This window comes from Psammomys obesus, unplaced genomic scaffold (assembly GCF_907164565.1).
Source record: "Psammomys obesus unplaced genomic scaffold, mPsaObe1.curated_primary_1811, whole genome shotgun sequence".
In the NCBI taxonomy this organism is placed as follows: Eukaryota; Metazoa; Chordata; class Mammalia; order Rodentia; family Muridae; genus Psammomys; species Psammomys obesus.
This window is the reverse complement of record NW_026592118.1, coordinates 9,021,983-9,047,344: the sequence shown is the minus strand read 5'-3', so window position 1 is coordinate 9,047,344 and position 25,362 is coordinate 9,021,983. Positions and strand designations below refer to the sequence as shown.

Genomic DNA, 25,362 nt, shown 5'->3' with positions numbered 1-25,362 from the left:
GATGAGATGTAGCTTTTTCATTTCAGGGCAATATTTCAATCATCTATCCCCTCACACTGCATGTTACAAATAAAATACACATGGCGCAGTAACCTGGTATTCTTTCTTCAAAGGTCATCCTTTTAAACATCAAGGTCATAAAGTTGGTGCTATGAGAAGCTTTATTGCTGCTCCTATAGTTTAAGCTTTCTTAATGAATTTATCAAGATGTTGTCTCTTAAAATAGCTAAAACCACAACCTATATGAAACATAAGCATTCAAGTGGTGTCAGGCAAATTAATGCTGGGGTTTCCTATAGTTTCCTGTAGGAAACCATTCTTTACTGCTATGGAGGTAGATGCCGCAAGTCTGGGAAGTTTCTAGAGTGCTGCACACCCTAACGCACAGACCCTGGACTATGTTCAGCAAGAGTGTAAGAGTATGCAGCACTTGGAGCAGGCTTTAATGCCACTACAATACAAATGACAGAGTACACGACAACAAAACCCCTGTCCTGTCTGTACCAAGAATACCAACATTGTTTTTCAGTTATTTAGCTTACTGAAGAGAATTACAGCTTGCATATATACTTGGGAAATGCAAGTTCCTCCCCTCAAAAAGCTGCAAGTAAATAATAGTAAAAGTTCATCATTACAAAAACTAAACCTTCAACACTAAGTCATTCTCATCACTATCATGACAAGAACAAAGGGGCTAACTGCCATTCCCAAGTCTTTAGGATGTCTTACTTAGGCCCTGTACTGAGGCCCCATAAGAACCACCACTGTTCTTACTCACACATCTTACAGATAAGGGCCTGAAGTACAAGGACATGATTCTGATCCAGTCACAACCAACACATGGGTTAAGAATGTGACCAATTGCCATGCTCACTTAGAAATTAAATAAAGACTCAAATGTTAAAGTAAATATTAATAGAAAAAAAAGTTCATAAACTCAAGATTACCTAGGGCCTTGAAAAGTTCTTCTCGTACAGCTGACGTGAATTTTCTGACCAAACACAATGTTGTCACAATGGCAAAAAGTAAATTGTAGGATAATACAATATAGAAATTTCCCAGCCAATTAAATCTTCCAAAGTCTCCAAGTAGATCAAATCTAGTGATTCCTGTTAAAAAATAAGTAAGAGTACTTAAAGTGAGTTATGTTCAGATCTGTAACAAAATACAGTTAAAATCAGGTAAGACCCCACAAACTTTCTCAGTTGTTTGTGGGATGGTCTGGGATTTTCCTAGCAGGGCAATCCACACCAGCCCTGATCTTCATGTCTGTGCCAGTCACTTGCATGTGATCCACAGGAGACTGGTATGAGTGCCCATCACTGTGTAGGGTTCATGCCTACACTTTAGCAAGATCAGAAGCCATTCACTAGATCCTGTTCTCCCCACTAGTTACATACAAACGATGTCTCTTCCACCCCTACAGCTTCAATTCCAGTGGCAATACCTTACACATTCTTAATGCTCATCATGTAACTGATAAACAGGACCATTTCCTTCCAACACACCATTGGCAGAATTTAACACTACAAATTTACAAAATAAGAGAGGGAAGGTGGTAATGTGTAAGGATTACATCATACATGGATTTAAGTTACTTAAATTAACTCACATATGCATTTGAAGTCTTTTACCTGAAAGAATACTAAATAATTTTATTCCATGAGTATTTGTCCCAGGTCCAATACTTATCAAAAAGAGGATTTATTTGCTGACTATGGATAGGTGAATAGTTGAGTGGCATGAGGAGGGCATGGTAGAGGCTTGAGGAAGACACTGAAGGACAAGATGGGGCTATATGGATCTATAACAAAGAGTTACAAGAATCCATAGATACTTCCTGTAGGACTGTACAACACAGTTCTGTCATGCATATGCTATAGGCCATTTAAGGATTTTATGGGTGATTTCAAAAATACCTTTGACTCAATCTCACATCATCAAATGAATTTTGAATTTGGCTTTCAGCCCTGATCCAACACAATTCCATCAAACACTACAGAGAGCTTCACAGAAAAGCTTATGGACAGCAGAAATCGCCCTATGCAAACAGTGCAGTAAGAACAGGGCATTTCAAAAATAGCTCGATAGTCACTCCCACCCTGAACCAATGCATATAAGTTTGAAAGACATTGCCAAAGTATTTTAAAAATAGGTGAAGATTAATGAAGACATTAGATAATACCTTTTTAAAAAGTTTAAAATCCAAATACCAGAAAAGCCTTCAGTGCCTCTCCTGTATTGCTGTAAGATGATGACAACTCTGACTTTAGTCTCTCAGTGCTAAGCCTAAAAGAAAGCACTTTGTTTAAAGGAATGGATGCCTAATCAGATACCTTACTTTTCAAACCAAAGCATTTAACTGATGTTAGTAGCTATATCAACAATTATAGTCCTACCAATACAAGCCTCAGCCTCACTACCCCATACTGGCAACTGAATTAATTACAAGAACAAAAGAGCTCCTTGAGAGTCTGGTAGTCACTGCACAAGACAAGCACACTCAAACTTCTGCATCTCTAAGGCTTCCAAAGTAGAGGCTAAGTGTGCTCTGGATGATGTCTACAGCTACAGGTAAAAGCAGAAAGAGAGGACTGATGTGGATTTAACACAAGTATCATGTTTAATGTGTGCATTTGGTTATCTATTACTATATGTGCCACTGACATTCCACATGGATAAAACACTGTAGCAGTCGTAATTATGATACAAACACAAAGTCTAACTTTTCTTCTCATTAATGAACCTGTGTGGTTAGGCAAATACTACTGTGGAACCCTGCTGTATGCCCTGTAGATAGCTTTGCACCATCCAGGAAGAGCAGAGTTGAGAGGTGAAATCAGTCACACTGAGCACAGAAGCCCTAGAACAGTGAGAGGAGTGGTCAGACCCTAGAAATAGAGCCCACTTGCACTTGGAAAGTCAGAGTCTAGACCTAACAGGATGTCTAGGCAAAGAACAGTCTCTTGCTAAAAAGCTTTCTTTCAGGCAGACATACACAGAAACCTAAGAGGAACAAAAACGCTAGTTCACAGGTTTGGGTCTGAAGACATTATTGTTCCAGATGTACTTTATAAAAAACTTGACTGATCTTGACCAACCAAAAGATTATTCTGGGGATTATATATAACTCTTTACTTAGAAGCAAAACCAATCATTTTTCTGAAATTCTGGCTGTGTGGCTTTTGTCCCAGCAACAATTAAATATAAAAATGTCTTTTTCAAATTAAAATTATTAATACTTAAGAAAAAGTAACAATACTGAAATAAAGCTTATTATATAAATGTGTAATGTTTCCAAACATATACTTCTGGACAAAAATAACATGGTATTAAAATAGTATTTTAAAATACAACAAGGTTAAACTATTAAATACCTTTGGTCAAATATCTGAAGAGCTTCACCCATCCCATCACTGTTGAAAGACAAGAAACACACACACACACTCAAAGTGGCTTCATTAGACAGCAGTGAGGCACAGGGTCATGTGATCTGGTACAACATTCCATGACAAGCAATGTACTGCCTTCCCCACGAGGACTCAATTGAGAATGTTTCATGAGTAATTCCTTCCAAAACAATCTTTTTTTCTATTCACATTTTTAAAAAGAACTGGTGCACAAAATACAACCAACTTTAATAAGAAGCAGGTTGCCCCACCCGCAGTACAAGTCAATAGAACGCGTGTTCTTTAGCCCACCTGAGTCAACTTCTACTGTGAGCAAGCATGTTCATGTTGGCAAAGCTGCATGAGGCCATTCAGAGCATTTTGTAAGGTGGGGGACACAAAGGGCCTGAAAGTGATGCGATCAGTAAATGACGCCAGCTGGCCTAATACACAGACATCTGATCTAGAACACCCATGACTTTAATTTAAAGGTGCCAAAAACACCACGTGTTCCTAGCAAATTAATTTATATTTAAAACTAATCTCTAAATTTAAATGATTAGTTTCAACACCACCCTCGCCATATTTTCAGATTCCCTCCCTCTAACCAGACTTCTAAAAAATCAGCTAAGATAGTGTCTAAAATAAGCATGACCTAGAGACAGACAAGCAATAAAATCTGTAATCATTCTAAATATCCTTGCTTTTACAACTGGTATAAGCAGGAACAATGTGCCAACTGTCCTGTTTGTTAAGAACAACGTCACTACAAAACTAAGCTTCTGCTCTGGGGCTAGAATGGAAGATGACAATTCAAAATCAAAGACTAACTGATGTCTTTTTTAAATTTTTTTATTTTAATTTTTATTAATTACACTTTATTCACTTTGTATCCCCCATTAACTCCTCTCTCCTCCTTCCAATCCCAGCTTCCCTCCCCCTTCTCCATGCATGTCCCTCCCCAAGTCTACTGGTAGGGGCAGTCTTCCTTTCCTTCCTAGTCTATCAGATCTTATGGCCAACTGTTGGGCAGAGTGCAGGGAGTCTTATAAAAAAGTAGGAAATAGTAAGATCTGGAGAGGACAGGAGCTCCACAAGGAGAGCAACAGAACCAAAAAATCTGAGCACAGGGGTCTTTCCTGAGACTCATACTCCAAACAAGTACCATGCATGGAGATAACCTAGAACCCCTGCATAGATGTAGCCCATGGCAGGTCAGTGTCTAAGTGGGTTCCATAGTAATGGGAACAGGGACTGCCTCTGACATGAACTGATTGGCCTGCTCTTTTTAAAAATTTTAATTCATTAAAAATTTTAAGCATTTATCTTATATGTATGTATGTATGTATGTATGTATGTTTGTGAACACATATGTATGTGCCACAGCAATTGTGCAAGAGGTCAGAAGACAGCTTACTGAAGTCTTTTCTCTTCTTCTACCATGTGTGGGTTCCAGGAACTAAACTCAGGTTATCAGATTTGGCAGCAAGTTCCTTTACCCATTGAGCTACCTTGTCAGCCCCACTTAAAAAATATATTTGATTGTTTGTGTGTTGCCTATACCAGAGTATTCTTACAATCAGTCTTGCTGTGAAAAGTATGTTTTTGTTGAATTATAACAATTAGAAATATGGCTGTGGGCTTCAAGTGCTAGCCAGAAGGGAATAAAAGGGACAAGATTTTCCCACCTACCTGAATAAATTTTAAAACTGGATGTAATATCCAAATGATGGTTCGTGAGACCCTAGACATCAAGTAATGGACAGTGACTGCTGACTGATGAGAAGCAAGCAAGGTGGCCCCTGAGTAGTACTGCATACTACCTAAAGAGGCCTTCCAGGAACAAACAAGGCCAGAACCCTCTCCATGAAGAAGAAACTTGGCACTCAACATGAAGCACCTTAGTAATCAGAGCTGCTTGGAGTAGAGCCCAGCAGAAAACTGAGCAGGAAACCCAGAAATTACTGTTCCCAGTGGCCTTTCCTATAATTCAGGAGCTAGAGGAAGACTGAACTTACTAAATAAGTACACAAAAGAATTTTAAAAGCTTGAATTTGGTCTATAAAGGAAATGCACAATGTAAACTGGAAAAGCATACTTGATAGGATTAAGGTTAATAACTGCAGTAATTAGAAAACTTAAAGACAGCAAAAGAACACAAAACGGAACAAAGAAATGAACAGTGTCAATGAACTGAACTGATTCCGGTGGCTGATGAGGTACTTACTATCCAGAGTCCCTGAGAGGAGTTGCAGAGATGCTCAGCCAGTGAAGTTCTATGTAAGCATGAGGACCCAAACTCAATTCTCAGAATCTATGAAAACATAGATCAATCTCTAGGTGTTGTTGGCTGGCCAGCCTGACTATTCCACTTAGGTGAGCTCAAAGCCTGTATGAAACCCTCTTAAAAATCAAGGTGGACAGGGCCTGAGGAATGAAACATGAGATTGAACTCTAGACTATATTCACATACATATGTGTATGAACACCTACATGAGGACACACACATACCACACATAAACGCACACACACTACATATGACACACACACACACACACACACACACACACACACGAATGAATTCCTTGAAAAACAAATTCCTTGAAAAATATTGGCTTGGCAATGACCAACTGCAAATATTTCAAATTTGACAACACATATGTATAATGAACTCAAAGAGAAAAAAACATGAGTAGGATCACTGCTTACACAGTGATCAAACCATTAAACCTTCCACAAGAAAAAAAAAAAAAAGAACAGAAATAATGTCAGAGAAAAATTCTTGTCAAAGCAACGCACAAGGGAAAACAACGCAAGAATATTCTTAAAAGAAAACTCTATGAAAGAAAATTATCTAAAATCTCATGTCCAAAATTATCATCCAAAATAAGGTAAAATAAAGACATATTGCACATCCAAACTGTGGAATTTATTACCAGCAGACCTGCATTGCAAGAAATGTTACACAAAGTCTCAAATTAGACCACAGAGTTATAGTAACAAAAACAGCATGGTACCGGCACAAAAACAAACCCATACACCAATGAAATAGGACAGAAGACATAGAAGTAAGTAAGTAAGCCACAGCCATCTGATTCTTGACAAAGGAACCAAAAGCACTGGAACAAGACAGCCTATCTTTAATAAGTGGTGACAGGAAGCCTGTGTGTCTACACAAGAACCAAAACTAGATCCTACCTCCCCTGCACAAAAATCAACTAAGAGTAGATTAAAAACTGCAGTGTAACCTAAAACTCTGAAACAACTAAAGATAAGAAGAAATATAACAAGATACAGGCACAGGACAGGACCCCAACAGCTCTGGAAACAAAGCATGAGGAGGCAAATGGGACTGCATCTGACTAGAAATCTGCATGATGAAGAAACAGAATGAAAAGAACCTACAGAAAGGGAGAGAAATCTTTGGCATCAATTCATCTAGCAGAATATTAACAGACAGAACATATTTTTTAAAACTCAAAAAAACCAAACACCACATGAGCAAATTCAACAAGTGAACTGAACCAAGTTCTTAGATTTTTTAAATAACTAATAAACACACACAAACACAAAACCTAACATGTTTATCCAACAAAATGCCACTAAGATTCTGTCATTCCCCAGTCAGACCTGCTTTTTATCAAACAACCAAAAACCAAAGCAACAAATGCTGGTGAAGATGGGGAGTGGGGAGGTGGAAGGAAACTTAGTCACTGCTGATTAAAATGTAAACTGTTGTAGCCACTATGGGAATCAGTATTCAAGGGAATCAAGGCATCTTACAACTGATACTATATGAACATTACTGCTCCATTCACAAAACTGTAGTACTGTATAAGCCGTAAAGTAACTGCTCAAATAACTTCTCAGAGTTTTGTCAATAGACAAAAAAAAAAAAACAAACAAAAAAAAAACATTTATCGTGTAAGACTACAAATGGAGTCAAGAGAACAAGGGAGAGATGGTATGGAGAGAAACTGGCAACAGATGGGATCACACCAGGACTCAAATTTGATATGAATACTCTAAATATCCAAATCCAGACAGGCTTACTCAGCTATTTAACATACAGACACAGGTTTAAAGTATAAAAATAGAAAAGCATCAGAAGGAAAGTGAAGTGACTATTTTAAAATGACTCAAAGGAGACACAGAGAAGAGTCACAGTTACATACCATAATTACAAAGGGCCAATTCACTGGGGCCCCATGTTTAAGCACCTGGTACCAGTGCTTTAAGGCATGTGATACAAACTGACAGATGTACAGGTGAAAGAGGTTCACAATCCTAAGCAGTGCTTTATAGCCCTTCTCTCAACTGAAGTACTCTGAAGAAGAAGACTCTAGAGGGCAGGAGGACACCTGCCCTCCAGTGGAGCTGACCCTGGAAAACATAGTACACAGATGAAGCAAATGTCCTTTCCTTTCTCCTGTGCCTTGCACTCAGGCTGTAAATCCTGCTCAACAAATTAAAATGATGCCACACACACAAAGTGCATTCCTTAACATTGAAATCAACAGAGAAACTAAAATAAAAATTATTAATAAGCAAATATCTCAAATATCCCCCACTCTTTGGGAACAAAATACCATACTTCAAAATATACCATTAGAGAAAAAAGAAAAAGTATTTTAATAAAATGGAAAGTAAGAAACTCAGAATTGCTAAAACAATTCTCTACAGTAAAAGATCTTTAGGAGGTATCTCCATCCCTGATCTCAAGCTGTAATATAGAGCAACAATACTAAAAACTGCATGGTACTGGCATAGAAATAGACTGGTGGATCATTGGAATCGAATAGAAGACCCTGACATAAATCCACACACTTATGGACACCTAATTTTTGACAAAGATGCCAAAGCCATTCAATGGAAAAAGGATAGCATCTTCAACAAATGGTGCTGGTCTAACTGGATGTCTACATGTAGAAAAATGCAAATAGATCCATACTTATCACCCTGCACAATACTAAAGTCCAAGTGGATCAAAGACCTCAACATAAAACCAGACACACTAAACTGCTTAGAACAAAAAGTGGGGAAGACCCTAGAACTCATTGGTACAGGAGACAACTTCCTGAACAGAACACCAACAGCACAGGCTCTAAGAGAAATAACCAATAAATGGGACCTCATGAAACTGAAAAGCTTCTGTAAAGCAAAGGACACTGTCATCAGAATAAAACAACAGCCTACAGATTGGGAAAGGATCTTCACCAACCCTATATCAGAGGACTAATATCCAGTACATATAAAGAACTAAAGAACTAAACAGCAAAAAATCAAGTAATGCAATTAAAAAATGGAGTACAGAGCTAAACAGAGAATTCTCAATGGAGGAATATCGAATGGCAGAGAAACACTTAAATGCTCAACTTCATTAGCCATCAGGGAAATGTAAATCAAAATGACCCTAAGATTTCACCCATCAGAATGGCTAAGATCAAAAACTCAAGAGACAGCACATGCTAGAGAGGTTGTGGAGAAAGGGAAACCCTCCTCCCCTGCTGGTGGGAATGTAAACTTGTACAACCACTCTGGAAAGCAATCTGGCGCTTTGTCAGACAACTAGGAATAGCGCGTCCTCAAGATCCAGCTATACCACTCCTAGGCATATACCCAAAAGAGTCTCAAGTACACAAAAAGGACATTTGCTCAACCATGTTTGTAGCAGCCTTATTGTAATAGCCAGAAGCTGGAAACAGCCCAGATGCCCCTCAGTGAAAGAATGGATGCACAAATTGTGGCACATCTACACAATGGAGTATTACTCAGCAATAAAAAACAAGGAAATCATGAAATTTACAGGTAAATGGTGGGATCTGGAAAAGATCATCCTGAGTGAGCTGTCCCAGAAGCAGAAAGATGCATACGGTATATACTCACTCACATAGACATATAATATAGGATAAACCTACTAAAATCTGTACACCTAAAGAAACTAATCAAGAGGGAGGACTCTTGCTAAAATGCTCAATTCCTATCCAGAAAGGCAAAGAGGCTGGACATCAGAAGAAGGAGAAAAGAGGGAACAAGTCAGGAGCCTGACACAGAGGACCTCTGAAAGGCTCTGCCCTGCAGACTATCAATGCAGATGCTGAGACTTATGGGTAACCTTTGGGCAGAGTGCAGGGAATCTTATGAAGGAAGTAGGAAACAGTAAGATCTGGAGAGAACAGGAACTCCACAAGGAGAGCAACAGAACCAGAAAATCTGGGGTCTTTCCTGAAACTGATACTCCAACCAAAGACTATGCATGGAGATAACCTAAGACCCCTGCACAGATGTAGCCCATGGCAGTTCAGTGTCCAAGTGGGTTCCATAGTAATGAGAACAAGGACTGTCTCTGACATGAACTGATTGGCCTGCTCTTTAATTACCTCCCCCTGAGGGGGAAGCAGCATTACCAGGCCACAAAAGAAGACAATGCAGCCACTCCTGATGAGACCTAATTGACTAGGATCAGAAGGAAGGAAAAGAAGTCCTCCCCTATCAGTGGACTTGGAGAGGGGCATGCATGCAGAGGGTGGAGGAAGGGAGGGACTGGGACGGGAGGAGGGAGGGAACCACAGGGGGATACAAAGTGAATAAAGTGTAATTAATAAAGAATTTAAACAAATGAAAAGTAAAATGCTCTACATGAAAGGTTTAGGGGTACATAGCAAGGGTAAAGGGTAATATGCCTGTGTGGTAGGGGACAGGAGCAGCAGAAGCAGGGAGGTGCAACAAGGGACAGGGTTGGAAGGGTAATGCACAAGGTAGCACACTACAGGGGGCAGCACAGGTATTTAGCAGCTGGGGCATGGTGTGCAGGGGAGTGGGGAGGGGAATCACAGAGGAGGAGGGTGGCTGCAATGGGGGTGGGGGGTTGCAGCCAAGTACTCAGATCAGAAAAGGAAAAATATCTCAAAAACCAGTGAACTGTGCATGTGGTGGCGTTCCGTGTTGGCATGTGGCATATAGCAGTTTACAGAGAACAGAAACCAGAGATGAAGGGGCGGTTTTGGAGCAGAGGGATGAAGAGAAATGCTTCAGGGTACAGCGGCATGGAGGAGACTGCTAGATGCATATGCAGTTGACGAGATTGGCATAGAGCCCTAAAAGAACCCCTTGTTCCTAAATAGCTGGAAGCAAAGTGGTCTGGGGCCCCTCTACCCACTAACCTTTTCTCTCTCTTACTTAAGGTTGGGGTGTTGGTGGAAGGGAGGTAGAGGCCTAAACACCCTAAATAAAGTTAAGTTTTAAAAAAGTCCACTACAGGTGGCTTTCCACTACAGAACTCAGCTTCAATTGCAGAAAGTTAGAAAATCAATACATATGTAAGCACACTGCTCAGGAAAGAGTAGAAAACACAAAAGATCTGTGTCAAGTCTCCATTTCTACTGGTGGCTGAGGGAGCTGTGCCCCTCTGAGGGAGCTGGTGCCCACAGACCTGACACTAGTGCTGACATTAACAAAGATTGTTCAAGCTATGAGGAGGGCTCTTTCCATAAAAGAAACTAAACTGCTGACAAACCCTTTCCAAAAAGTAAATTCCAAACCAGATAATACATAACATCAGTAAGCAATGGGGCAATGAAGGAGAAACAAGTCTATGGAAACTACCCAGGGAAACTGAATAGTCTGTTTCTGAACACTTGTAGTGAAGAAAGCATTACACATATATTAAAATCAGAAAGAAGCTTCAAAAGGGGAAAACCATAGGACAACGTCATCAAAAACACTGAAGAAAAAGTCCTCAGACAATTTTCATCATATTCAACCCACACATATCAGGACACATGGAGCTCATCCAAGAAACAACAGGCTAATTAATATTTGAGAATTCATGTAACCTTTTAAAAAGTGTGTACTTGTCTCATTGGAGACATAAAAGGCATTTAGCAAAATGTACCATGCATCCAAGTAAGCACTCCAGCGAATCAGGGAAAGAAAGGGACATACTGAACATGGCGGAAGACAAGGACAATAAATACATCAACAAATGGACAGTAGCTCAAACCCTCCAGGCTAGTGGATGCATGCTCATCAGAAGACTGCTGGGGCTATAGTTCAGTCAGTGGAAAAGCACTTGCCTTACATGAATACAGCGCTTACGTCCAATCCCCGGTACTGCCAAGATGAGGAGGGCTAGGGAAGGAAGCGGGAAGGGAGATGAACAGAGAAGGGTGGAGTTGGTGTCCCAGGGTGGACACTACCTGCACCACCTTGGCCACCAGCTGTGTCCTTCTCACCTGTTCTCTCCAACCCCACCAGGATCATGTTATTGGAAGGCAGCTGAGATACTCAAAGAGGACTGTTTGGCCAAACAGGTCTCCGCATTCATGACAGTGCTATGACAGGAGACAGGACAATACTTACTGTGCCCATATTAAGCAATGGGCTTTCCTTTCAAATAACTGATACAAAAGTCACATCACACACAACCACTTTAGACAAACAATTCAAGGGCATTAGCTACCTTTTCTCCAGTTCCAACACAAGTGCACCTCTCCAAAGGGAAATTCCACATCCACAAGGCAGTTTCCCTTGAGATCCTCTCCTTACCCTTCCCTGTATCAATGGAATCATACACCATTTGGCCGTTAGTGGACAGGCTGTGTCACATGACTTGTTTCCAAGTTCCATCCACCATGTGCCATATAACACAAGACTTCCTTTGCCTTTGTTTTTGATTGTGGTAAAAAGACATGTAACATAAAATGTACCAATATAGCCATTTTAATGCACCGCTTGGTTCTATTAACAATAGTCACATTGTTTACAACCATCGCCCCAAACTCCTTTACCTTAGGAGTTTGAAGCTATTCCTTTATCTTAACCCATGGTTGGAGAGCCTTATAGGTCCCAAGGGTGAGCATACTGTTACTTTCCTAAATGGATATAGTAGCAATCTGCCCCCTGAATTCATTATCTCTAATACTTGTAGATCAGTGTGACTCTCAGACCTCAAAGAAGCTTCTCTGTGCAGTAGACAGCAGTTAAGACAGAAACTCAACAATTGGTCAACAAAACAACAACAACAAAAAAAAATATCTGTGGAATGCTCAAACACAAAGGGAAAATCTGTTTCACAGCTCCCAACCAATGCTAAGATCTCATTAAGGAAGAGGAGGCAGAAAGATTACACAAGCCAGAGGGTTAGGGAACACTTGATTTAAACAGTGTTTTCTGAACCCATGCCCTCATAGCAGTTGTAGTTGCCTGTACACGACCTGTACAATATTGAGTCAGGCAGCATTCCAACATAAAGTGGGGAGGAACTCATGAGCCCCACTCACCTTGGCTGGAAGCTATTGACAGCTGATGACTTCTGGGGAGGGAGAATCAGTTTTCTTTAAGCATGTGACCCTCAGGTAGGGTGGCCTTGCTCCAGTGGCCCAACACTAATATCCATATGGGCAACACAAATTAGCACTGGGAATGGCAAACCAATGACTACCTCAACTTGAGACCCACCCCGTGGGAGAGAGCTGACTCCTGTCACTATTAATAATACTCTGCTATGCTTGCACACAGGTGCCTAGCATAACTATCTTTTAAGAGGTTTCATCCAGCAGTTGATGGAAACAGATGCAAATACCCACAGCCAAACAATAGGCAGAGCTCAGGGAGTCCTATGGAAGAATTGGGAAAATGACTGAGGGAGCCGGAGGAGTCAAGGACACCATAAGACCTACAGAGTCAACTAACCTGGGCCCATGGGGGCTCACAGAGTCTGAACCACCAACCAAAAAGCAGACATGGGCTGGACCTAGACCCTCACACATATGTAACAGATGTGCAGCTTGGTCATCACGTGAGTCCCCTAACAATGGGAGTAGGGGCTGTCTTTAACTCTGTTGCCTCCTACTGGATCCCTTCCCCCTAGCTGGGTTGCCTTGTCTGGCCTCAGTGGGAGAGGATGCTTTTAGTCCTGCTGTGGCTTGACATGCCCTTGGGGTAGTCTCCCCCTCTTTGAGAAGAAAGGAGTGGGAAAAGGAAACATAAGGGAAGAAGTAAGAGAAGAGGAGGAAGGGGACTGCGACCAGGCTGTAAAGTGATTAAATTGAATAAAAAGATACAAAGTTGAGAGAGGGTATGGGGGTATGCATCTGGGAGGAGTTAAAGAGAGGAGTATAATGAATATAATCAAAATACATTGTATGTATGCATGATAATCTCACAAATTAATAGGAATACTGTTTTAGATAATTTTTTTTTTAAATCATGGTCAGAAGCCTCTTCAGCCCAATCTAACTCTTAATGTTCTTCATAAATGCAATTCATGCATTTACTTATCGGCTTGGTTTTTGAAATGTTCTACAGTAAAACAGCTGTCTCAGTCGCCCTGTCTTAGAGCTGACTACATGTGTTCCACTGGAGATAACGTGTTCAGCTAAGTGAAGACTCTATTATAATGAGACCGTTACAGTAACTGTAGAGCTCTGACAACAGCATCTTCAGTTCACCTTTTAAAGTGAACCCTTAGGCTCCTTCTCACCACATGATCCCAGCAGGAGTTACTTTCATACACACCAAAGGTTAGGAACTAAATCAGCAGGCTACATTTTAACTGCCTGTTCCAGAAAACAAGGCCCAGACAGGGAGGCATGAGCTAAAGACTATCATCAGCTGCTCTCCTGGCTGTGACATGTAATGCAGGATAGTTACAGCAATTCCTTACTTGTGGAAATCCTAACCACATTTACAAATTCAGTGTTCAAATATATAAGGAACACTAGTAATCAAACATAAGTTAATTAAAACTGCTTATTTGTTATCATATTTAATAAAACTGGACATAATGACATTGTATATCATTTTTCCTGAGAAATTTTCAGTGTGGATTTTGAAACAACTTTTACTATAATTAGATATCATAATTAGGATTTATATATTACACTTCTGCTTTACATCTGCCACTGATAAATATCTGGGAAAACATCATTTACTTCCATGTAACAGCAAGAAACACAAAACCGGTGAAGCCCATAGTAAAAAAAAATATGTTTACTCAAATACAAGTCTCTTCAAGAAACACCTATTTCTAACAAAGTCCATGCATCAAGATGCAACAAAAGAGAATAATCTACCTTATTTCCTGCCACATGATAGATTACTGGACTCAGATGAGGAATAGCTGCAGATACCTAAATTATATACAAGCTCATCTGAAAGGCTATTTTTGTTTCGGTATCATAAATACTTTTTGTAAGTCAGCATTTGGACCTTGCAAAACTAGTAAGTTATAAAGTATAATGGTTTCCAAGATAAAAATAAAAGTAATTTTAAAACATAATTAGCAAACGTATTTCAAAGTCAGTTGCTTGCATTTGAAGGAAAACTTCTCTGGGACTTCGTGTGAAGAGTAATGAGAAACAACCTCCACTTATCTTCTCAACTAAGCACAAAAAAGAGCATGCTGGTGATTATATGAGATAACGTTCTTCAAAACAGAGAAGGCTGGGCATCTACAGGGGCTAGGTTTACTGCTCTGATTTCACCCTTTGCAACCATCTCCTCTAGACACACTCAGAGTGTTTTAAATTAAGCAGTAATCTATTACTTAAAATAAGAGCATCCACAATGCCAAAATAGGGATTCTTTTTAACCAAAGTCTGACCACACAGCAGAACAATGCATCTTATCATGGAAGCACAGCAATGCTCTTATAGGTTTTAAAGGGCTGAATGCAAAAATCTTATGATTGCTACATACAATAAGCTATATTAGTTCATGTCTTAAAATGCCTGCTCAAAATAACCCTCACAGCTTCTTTGTAGCAAGTGATAAGCTTATTAAGTTATTTAGTGGACATTGTTCAATGAATACATTTCCCCCATTCAAATGTAGTAAGCTATCTGAGAGTAATGCTTCAATGAGCATGTTATGTCACATCATGAATCGTGAACTATAGACTGCATCAACAATAGCAGCTGAAGATTTTTGAAAGAAAACAGCTACAAGACATGTTCATTTTTTTAAGCAACCGTATCATCAAATTAACCATGGTACTCTGGATTCAGTATACTTTCAATTCATAATTAAAATCATCCTCTTCACTAAACCATCATTAAGACACAGAAAAGCTGTATGTTAGGTTCTATATTCTGTTCTGCTGCATCCCCAGTTCTCCTAATGACAGATGCTGTGGACTCATCTCACAGGAGCAAAGGAAACCAAGTTGAGGTCAGAGCTTCTTGTGAGAGGCGAGACAGAGAGAAATTTTCACAGCTAGGGATGTGGTTAATGCATCCTCTCCTCTGGTCTTGGCCTTTTTTTCAGCTGGTGCATCACAACTCTGCTCTTCAGCAGGGGCACACTCATCTGTATCTCACCTTCTTAAAAATCAAAGCCTCAATCCTAAAGCCTTAACACAAGCATTACAAAGTAACACTCTAGTTTGCATTTCCCATAATACTAAAATAAGGCTTTATCTCTAGTCTAGAACTTTGCTTTTTTAATACTACAGAAAGCCTCCATGAATCTGTTTAACGTATTTACTCTTTTCATCTATTCAGTGCCACTGGGCATAACACGCATTGCAGTGCGTGCCGCTGTCTTACACGGCGCCACATGATTCACTGTACCGCAGCGCATTCCACTAATCCTGTTTGGACAGCTGGGTCCAAGAGCTTCTCAGCTGCATTTTAATTGTTCCATCTTTTTTTTTTTTCTTTTTATTTATCTCTATGGCAAACTACTCAGGAATTTAATTTGTCAGGCTTCAAAAAGTAAATTTTGCCATTAATTTGTTTTCTTTGTATTAAGCCTATAATCAGCAGGTGATTTTCTCCCACAAAATTGAAATACATTAATGGTTATCAATTACTCTTAAATAACAAAGCACAATAAATAAGATTTGCAAAGGTTTAAAATGGAAAGGTGGCTGATCACTACCATTATCTGCTGGACCGTCCTAACAGATGAAACATTTAGCTTCAAATGGTGTCACTAATGTAGATGATTCATGTTTCAATATTCACACACCATAAGCAAATGCATCCTACCAATCAAATAAAGAGACATACTCACTAAATATGGCCTGTGGAATAGAGGTCTCTCTCATACTTATACTTTAATTCTATGCTTTATTAAAAGATAGAAGACTATAAAATTTATGAAGAAAACTACAAAGCGCCCACTTTCTGATACAGCTGCAACACTGATGGCATGAACCTTAAATCAATAATGGAGGTGGTGTTTGGAGTAGAGCAAGCCCCAGGCCTACAGCTTCTACTGAAGCCAAGGACGAAGTTCCTAGATGGAATCTGTCTGGTCATTTTCTAATCATTAATTTACAAAGTTAACATCTAAGTCTAGAGAATTATATATAATTGCCTAAAAGAAACTTCTGCCTAAAATAATATTTAGCTACAAACACAGTCTAGAATAGTGCTTTATAAAGAAGGCCAAATGACTTATGACCAACAACTTTAGTAACAAAGTAGAATTCTTTCTTTCACTTTTAAAAGATAGAAACAAACAAACAAACAAACAAACAAACCTGTCTATACATTGACAATTTAAGGAAATACTATGATTGGCAGGCAAATGGAGACCACAGGACTAAAAGTGTCTTCTGAATTGCTATGTGCTCCCAGAGACAGCATGATGTCACCATCATGCTAAGCTCTATGTTCATGAACACAGAGCAGCTTAAAACTAGTTTACAAATTTCTACTTTTAAAAAGCACACGTTAAACTATATTCTTGGAAATATATTTCATATATGAAAAACTTTTAATATTTTCTAGGCATTAAAGTGTTTTTTAAAAGTCACAGTTTTCTCACTAGAAGATTCAAAAGTCCAAGTTGTGAATGTGGTAAAAAAAAAAAAAAGTCTATTGTTTAGGAAAGGAATGTTTTAAGTGCTTAAAAAATAAATGGCCTTTGCTTAAAAAAAAAAAAAAAAAAAAAAAAAAAAATTATTTTTATAAAAACAAATATTAAAAAAAAAAAAAAAAAAAAGGCCTTTGCTTAAAAAAAAAAAAAAAAAAAAAAAAAGCACTTGCTTTGGTACGGCCCTATATACAAATGCAGTATAGCATAATGTAAGAAGTATTATATTTTAAAAAAGAATTCACAAAGCAAAAGTTAAAGAAATTTAATAAAGCTATCTATAAAGACATGGATTTTTTAATGAGCATTTCTCAGTCAAACTTACCCAGTGTTCTTGACATCACAGGCAAAGCAGAGCTTAAGACTAAGATTGACACACAATTTCCAATGATCTGTGGAAAAAAAGAAAGGACGCTGTACATTGAAACAGCAAGTGGCAAAGAGCCCACTCACAGCACTCTGGGAAGCTACAGTGCAAGACAGATACCCAGAGCACTTGGCAACTTCTTAATGACATGACCATTAGAGCAGAATTCAGAAATAATGAGCCTTTCCATTTAAAGTTATATCTATAAATTCTACAAAATACTTATAAGTATAAGCATAAAGTCATAGAACATATAAATCATACACATTTTATATTATTGATATGGTTGTTGATTTGAAAGTTTTGCCTATGAAATAAAAAAAAAAAAAAGAATGCCTTTGACTTCTGACTAAATCTTAAAGGCTGAGTGATGCCAAGTTCTTATATCTACTCTGACTGGTTTAACCACCGTAAGAGTCAATTCTTAGATCTGAAAACACTAGAAACAAAAATATGTAAACTCCAGTAATTCATTTTCAAAATATCGTCTACTTACTCTTTCACCTTAATAACAGGCACTGAAAATACTGATTAGTAGTTATAATCACCTAAACTAGATACTGGGTGGAAGGATGGATAGATATCCCATATATGTAATATATATTATAGAGGGGGTTTTTTTTGGCACACTTACACACACACACACACACTTAAAGAGGCTATAAATGTAGACTACATAATAAAAGGAGAAGCAGGCCAACAGCTTTTAGCCATTCTTCTTAGGCAGCCTGTAAGAATATTTTACAACGATCCATTTATTATGTAAGATAACAACCTTTGTTTTCTGGAGCCAGTGACACACTATATAAAGTCAAATTAGCCTCAAAGACACACTCTCTCTTCCTGGACAGAGCTCTTCCTTCTCACTTTAATTATTAAGAGTTGAAATATTTTGTCTCTACTACTTGTAGCAACTAAGCTCTTCAGATTTCAAACAAGCTCCTGAAGTACAGTTAGCACAGTCTAAGTTACTCATTAGCAACACATTTTCTTTAAGAGGAAAAAGATCCTTTCAGGAGACTTCCACAGCTAGTTACCAAGTTCTATAGTTCTATGCATTTACAAGTGAATGGACGCAGTCCAAATTATACAGAGCATATCCTTTCCCACTCACTCAGCATTCTGAAAATCTTTCTTTGTTTGTCTGCTACTTACAAATACCTATCAGCCTAAATGAGCCATTCTGGGTGATTACTAACTAAAACACTTGTTTGTCTTGGAAGCAAAAGAAAAGCCACCAGCACCTAAGACTTTACCTTACCTTTGTCATAGTTGTGTCATCCTTCTTGGGTGTAAAGTTTCCAAAAAATCTGAGGCTATAGAAACCAACAACAGAAGACACCATGAGATAGCTTTGTGAATAAAGGAAAAATTCTCCAAGAGAAGACACATTTCCCAAAGTCTAAAGCCCACAAAAAAATCAAAACAAAATAAAAAGCCAGAGGCTTGAAGAGGACTGGCTTGTTTTTTTGTTTGTTTGTTTGTTTTTCTTCTAGGTAAGTTTCTTAGTAAATTACCAATGTAATTATTTAGTAAATTACCAGAAACTAGACAAAAAATTGTTAACAGACATAACTTTCAGCTGAAGAAAGGATACAAAATCAGAATGATTTCAAGTGCAGCTCCCACAAAGCCAAAAGTGGAGAGAGAGGCGCTTCCTATCCCAGGCCCCTGCAGGGAAGACACTCCTCAGAATCCAGTGTTACCATTACACAAGACAACTGAATTAGTAACATTTAACACCTTAAGATAAGATGAATCCCCCAAAGACTTCATCAGAAACTCACCTGCATGTTAATAATTTTAACAGGTTCAAAAATAACTTGGTTTGCCTCAAATGTACTTTTAAGTCATTTGTCAAAATGATACCATTATGATTACTGCTATAAAATAGAACAATCTGCTCTCTGAGAAAACATCTTGAATGTTCTGGGAGGTTTCTTTATTTTTTAACTTTTATTTTATTTTTTAATTCTTTTCTTTAAAAAAAAACTTTTTACTGATTCTTTGTGAATTTCACGACATGCCCCCCAATCCTACTCCCCAAATCTATCTCCCTCCCAAAAATGTCACTATGAAAGCCATAGTATGTCACGGTATGCTCCACGGTATATAACCTTTTGTCCACAGATCCTTACTTGCAAATGTTCATTGCAATGAGTCACTGGCTGGTTCTAGGCTTCTGGCTTCTACTACACTGTCACTCCTCACTGGGACTCCTCTGTGTCAAGGAGATCCTGCAGCTATGGATCTGCAGGATCAAATCCTTCCTGTGCTCCAGTGGATCATAGCTGGGGTAGATGTTGGGGTGGGCCAACTCAAAGCTCTGGATCTGGACCTGGGTAGTAGCTGAGTAAGTCAGCCTAACAGCTCTCCTGCAGTGCCTAGGCAAGGAGCGAGGCCAGCTCACCACTCTCCCATACCTATACCACCAGGGCCAGCTCTATTGTGCTGCCCAGGCAAGGTGCAGGACCCACTCTCATGAGTTCTGCAGCTGTCAAAGGGTGGTACCAGCTCACCTGTTCTCATGCTCTCAAGCCCTCAATACTAGCTCTCCCACACTGCTCAGGCGAGGGGAAGGACCAGCTCTCCCAAGCTCACATCCTGGGGCCCAGGACTGAGGGCCAGTTCTACTCTGGGGAGATATTTTTTGGTTTTGTTTTTGTTTCTTCACTAGAGTAATATATAATCAAGGCAGAAGAAACATATAAAAATTATGTTATAGAACCTGACAAATTTAAGATATACTTACAAATAAAGCAATGTATATAAAATTTTCTTTTCCCAAATTTTCCTTGATAATTCAATTACAAAATTGAATTATCTGGAGCTGGAGTGTGGTGGTGCATGCCTTTAATCCTAGCACTCTAGGATGCAGAGGAAGGTGACTGCTGTGAATTCAAGGCCAGCATGGTCTACAAAGCGAGTCCAGAGTAGCCAAGGCTACACAGAAAAACCTTGTCTTGAAAAACCAAAAAGTGTGACTTGTAACACCTTTTTTAAAAAAATAATTTTAACAAAATAGAAAAGAGTATATAAATTTTCATACATATCATCCCAATCTCAAGACCTACCTTTACCAAGAACTTAGACAAAACAGAAAACAATGTTAAGGTACTAATTATTAATAGCAAACATCACTCCCCACTAAAGTAGGAACAGTATTTTCAAATCTTACAGCTAGAGATTAAAAGATAATCTCTGAATACACAGCACTATTCCCCTGGTCATCTTAAATTACAACAGCAGAGATAAAGCAAAAAATAATAAGCCTAATAAACTAAAAAACAATAGATACTATGTACATCATATATACTTATTTCATATAAGTCTCTGTACTGTGCAGTGAGTGGGTGGCACAAAATTACCCTGCTCCTCTGCTACATTAAAAAGGAGTGAGAGTCAACGGAAGTAACAGAAGCAACTTCCTGCTTGGGGATTGTGACATAAGAAACAGACAAAGCCAAGGCTACACAAAGAGGAGTGCTCAGTGCAGAAGGCACCCCACTGAGAGCTGCCCAGTAAAACAAGGGTGATAAAAGGTGGTAGGAGGTCCCAGTCATGATAATGGTTAGGAATGTCAAGAAAATGGCTGAAGGAACTAAAAGCAGGCTATATTTTCATCTCAGATGAAAGGAAAGGCATTAAGACAGGGACTGACTTTTTTTGTAAAAGAAAAAAATGGCAACATCTGGCTTAGAATGAAAAGTGACATAGTAACTCAGGAGGGTTTTAAAGTCACCACTATGAGGACTGGAAAAGCTGCTGACTTAAGAAAACAAAATTAACTTCAAAATGTAAATCAATACCACTTTATATATTCAAAAGCTGCAGGTCTGGTGGTCCACACTTATAATCCCAGTACTCAGGAGGTAGAAGCAGGAGGATCAGATGTTCAAGACCTTCTTTGGCTTCATAAGGAGTTTGAGCCCAGGCCGAGCTACATGAGATTCTGTTCCAAAGCATAAACACACATACACGTGTGTGTACATGTGTGTGTGTGCATAGGCACTCCTGCGCGTGCGCATGCGCAGGAGTGCGAGCACACACACACACCCGCAGCAGCAGAAATGGGCTGTTTCCAAACTTTATGGACAGCTAGAAAAAGTGTTACAAGGTAAATATAGTTGCACAAATGTGTAACCTCAGCACTTAGGAGGCTGAGGAAAGAGCATTGCAAAAGAATGACAAAAGACAGTATGTCAACTATAAATATTTAATAATAGATATCTTCCTGATGGAATGTATACTTAAAATAGTATAACTGCTAGAGTCTAATAAAATCATCAACTTTTTTTAATTTGGGATTATTTTTGAGACAGAGTCTTAATGTGTGGCTCAGGCTGGCTTGAACTCAAACTCACAATATTCAGCCTCATAGATGCTAGGATTCTATGCAATTCTATGCATTGATGACCACTGGAATCATCAATCTTTAGATCAGATAAAAATTAGCTCATGAGAAAAGTAAAACTGGACTATCCTCCATTAACCTACATTTTAATCGAGTTTCAAAAGATGTGTGATATACTGACACACAATTCCCTCCACTTTTTCCAACATATGACAAATTTGTTAAGTCTAGCTGATCTATTCTTTATACATCACTATTTTAGGACATGCATTTTTCTTTTAAGAATTACAAATAAAAAATTGAAAATCCACATCAAGTCTGATATTGAAGTCTATAAATAACCCAGATACTTGAAAAAATACCCTAGAAACCAAAACATGTACATATGTGCGTATGCATGTGTGTGTGTATATATATATACATATGTTTATGAACATGTCTGTGGAAGCCCTTTATTCAGAGAAATAAACAGGGCTTGAAATGTTTACATCCAAGAAGGCACTTCCATGTACTTACACAACATTTTAAGACACACATCTAGAAAGACTTTTGAATGCATTTAACTTTACCCTTGTTCCCTTTGGCATTGCAGTCTCATCAACCAGCAGACAAAGAATATTACACGCCACCAAGAGGACTGAAATGGACTGCAACAGAAAGGGAGTTGTCAGATTTCAGTTCCAATACATGTCAAACGTGTCTTTCAGATTGGGGACAGTATTGTGATGGGTATATACTCAGTAGACTATAGACAAGAACTCCAAGACAAATTCCAAACATTCTGTAAATTTTAATTTCAAGGCTTAAGACAGAAGGTAACAATACAGATGGATTTACCATGCAGACTTCTCAGACTCTACTAAGGTGAGCTTTACCAGAGCTCATCTTAGAAAGGAATCCGACCCCTGCAGCTTTTTGAGCAGCAACCATGCTTTGTTTTCTTAATTCTCCTCAAGTGAAACCTGTAGTGTAGTTGGTGCTGCACGAGAAAGTACAACCTTGAGGACTGATCTAATTGCCATTCATTTCCATTTTTGCTCTGCTGAATTTTTACAAATTGAGACACAGACACACTGTGATTCTGTTAATAGAAACCCAATTTACTGAGAATGGCTGGGCAAAAGAGAACACTAAAGACAATAAACTTTATTCAAGCCAGCAAATAACTTCTTACTGTTTCAATAAGAAGTAGAACCATAACAGCAGGATACACCAAATTTCTCTCCCATGCTGAAGCCTTTTTTCGCCTCTCTATTAGAAAGAAAAACAAAATAAAATTTTCAGCAATTCCCAAAAATTCCCTCCAGGTTCATATTTTCATCACATCTCATTATAATGCAAACAGTATACATTATTTTTTTTATTTCTAGAAAACATAATTTTAGATAAACTGATTATAATTATCTTCTACAAACTATAAAAAATCCATGTAAAATCAGCTTACTAAATTAAAAGCTCAATCCTATGAGGCTTAAATTTCAGTTTGGTAAAGACAATTTTGCTTTCAAGGAAATCTATTGTTAATAAATAGATCACTTTTGGGTGACAATGTGTACTTGATACACATGAATATACTGATACAGGCAGATACTTGAGTGGATAAAAGTGTGTGAATAATAATAATTCCCTCTAATCTCAGGACAAGGGCTGAATACTTTGTTTTCCTAAGTGTGTGTGTGTGTGTGTGTGTGTGTGTGTGTGTGTGTAAGCAAACTTCCCCTTCTAGATGAAACAAACTACTTTATATCATACGTTCCCTGAGCTATGAACACTGGGGAAGAATTAAACTTCAAAACAGTTTTTAAATGTATTAGAGAACAAGTTATGGAAAGCAAGAGGGTAACACTGTGAGGTGATGGAGGTGAGTCCTTCCTGTGGGCATCCTCTCCCAGCAAGGGATTTTTCAATATGGAGTTGGCATGGGCCCATGAGTCTAAGAAATCAAGTGAAAGAGACAATAGCAAGGGCCTGGAGTGGCTCAGCAGTTAAGAGCACCTGTTCCTCAGGTTCTATGAGGACCTGCACACATGTGGCACACATACAGTCAAGTAGGTGTGCATACATACATACACACACAAACACAGGATTTTTTTTTTCCTTTATTTTTCCAAAAGAGGCAAAAGCAGCACTACTAAGGCAAAACTCTCAGGAAACCAACAAAGCCAAAGAGACCAAAACAAGGAGGCCGGAGCTACCAAAGCAGCTAGAAACTTGAGAGGGCAAAATCCCAGAAAAAAAGAAACAAAGAAGTAAGCCTGCTATGTTGATTCCTTCCCCCTCAAGGCCTCAGTAATAGAAAAGCTACGGGAAGGAATGGAGAGGTGTGCCTGAGAGGCCTAGATCAAAGCTGCCAGGCCCAACCTACAGTTCACTAGGAGGCAGAATCAAAACACCCATGCTTCCCTCAGGACCAATAAAAAGCAATACCCTAAGAATATAGACAGTCAGACAGCATATAGCCACTCTAACAGCCTACTCAAAAGATGTAAATATCCTACAATTTCTACAATTTTGTGTAATAAATATCCAGAAGTCAGTCAGACATTGCCAGGAGGCAAAGAAAAAAGAGAGAGAGAGAGACAACAGAAACAGAACCTCACTTGGTCCACATACTGCTTAATTGATAGTCAGTTCAATAAGTGACGAAATAACAGAACTCAAAAATAAATCTGAACCAATGAAAATAACCAAATAAAAATCATAGAGCTAAAAAATACTGTAACGAAAATAAAAACTTCAATAAAAAGTATAAACAACAGTTCTTGCTCAGCTGGGAGACACTAAAGTGAGGAACAGACTAGAAGACAGCATGAGGTGCAAGTGCACAGAAAAGAATGATAAAAGAATGGGGGAATCTAGTGTGTGTTTAACCAGAATCCGAAGAAATAAAAAAAAAAAAAATGGGACACATAAAAACATCTTAGAAGATAATGACCAACAGTTTTCCAAATGATGACATCATCAGGCCAGAGCCACAAAAGAAAGAGAACAAAGAAGAAAAGGCAGGCAAGTAGGCAGGCATGCACATGTGTGTGCACATGCAAACACACATACACATAAACATACACACAATGTTTAGGACCCTGGACTTCTGATCCTGGGAAGTACAATGGCCTTGGCAAACAGAGAACAACAAGAACCTAAATGACCCAGCTCAGCACCCTGGAAGTTTTCAGATCATGCTGCTGGGAGAAGGAACCAAGAAAAGTTCAGCTCGTTCTACCATGAAAACATGAAATGTGAGTCTGAGAAGACTAACTAGTAAGTCTTCAGAGACAAGACTTCAGGGCAAAGAAAGAACACTAAAAGTCTGCAAAGATACTTAACTCAGGAATTCAACTCAGATATGGAACAGTCATGGCTCAAGACAAACATGACGGGATAGTGACTGACCACTGCGTGGGCCACAAGGAGAGATGCCACTCAGC

The 25,362-nt window shown here is 38.8% G+C and overlaps 1 protein-coding gene across 2 annotated transcripts in view; it reads right to left on the bottom strand.

Annotated features, from left to right (window-relative positions):
• Positions 1-25,362, bottom strand: part of Lmbr1 (limb development membrane protein 1) — a 125,008-nt gene that overhangs the window by 5,257 nt on the left and 94,389 nt on the right. For both annotated transcript variants that reach the window (XM_055612725.1, XM_055612726.1), the window contains 6 exons: positions 23,109-23,185; positions 22,504-22,581; positions 19,178-19,251; positions 18,842-18,932; positions 17,539-17,605; positions 948-1,109 (listed from right to left, as the gene is read on the bottom strand). In XM_055612725.1, coding sequence (XP_055468700.1) covers positions 948-1,109; positions 17,539-17,605; positions 18,842-18,932; positions 19,178-19,251; positions 22,504-22,581; positions 23,109-23,185 — 549 coding nt within the window. The remainder of the gene's footprint in view (positions 1-947; positions 1,110-17,538; positions 17,606-18,841; positions 18,933-19,177; positions 19,252-22,503; positions 22,582-23,108; positions 23,186-25,362) is intronic.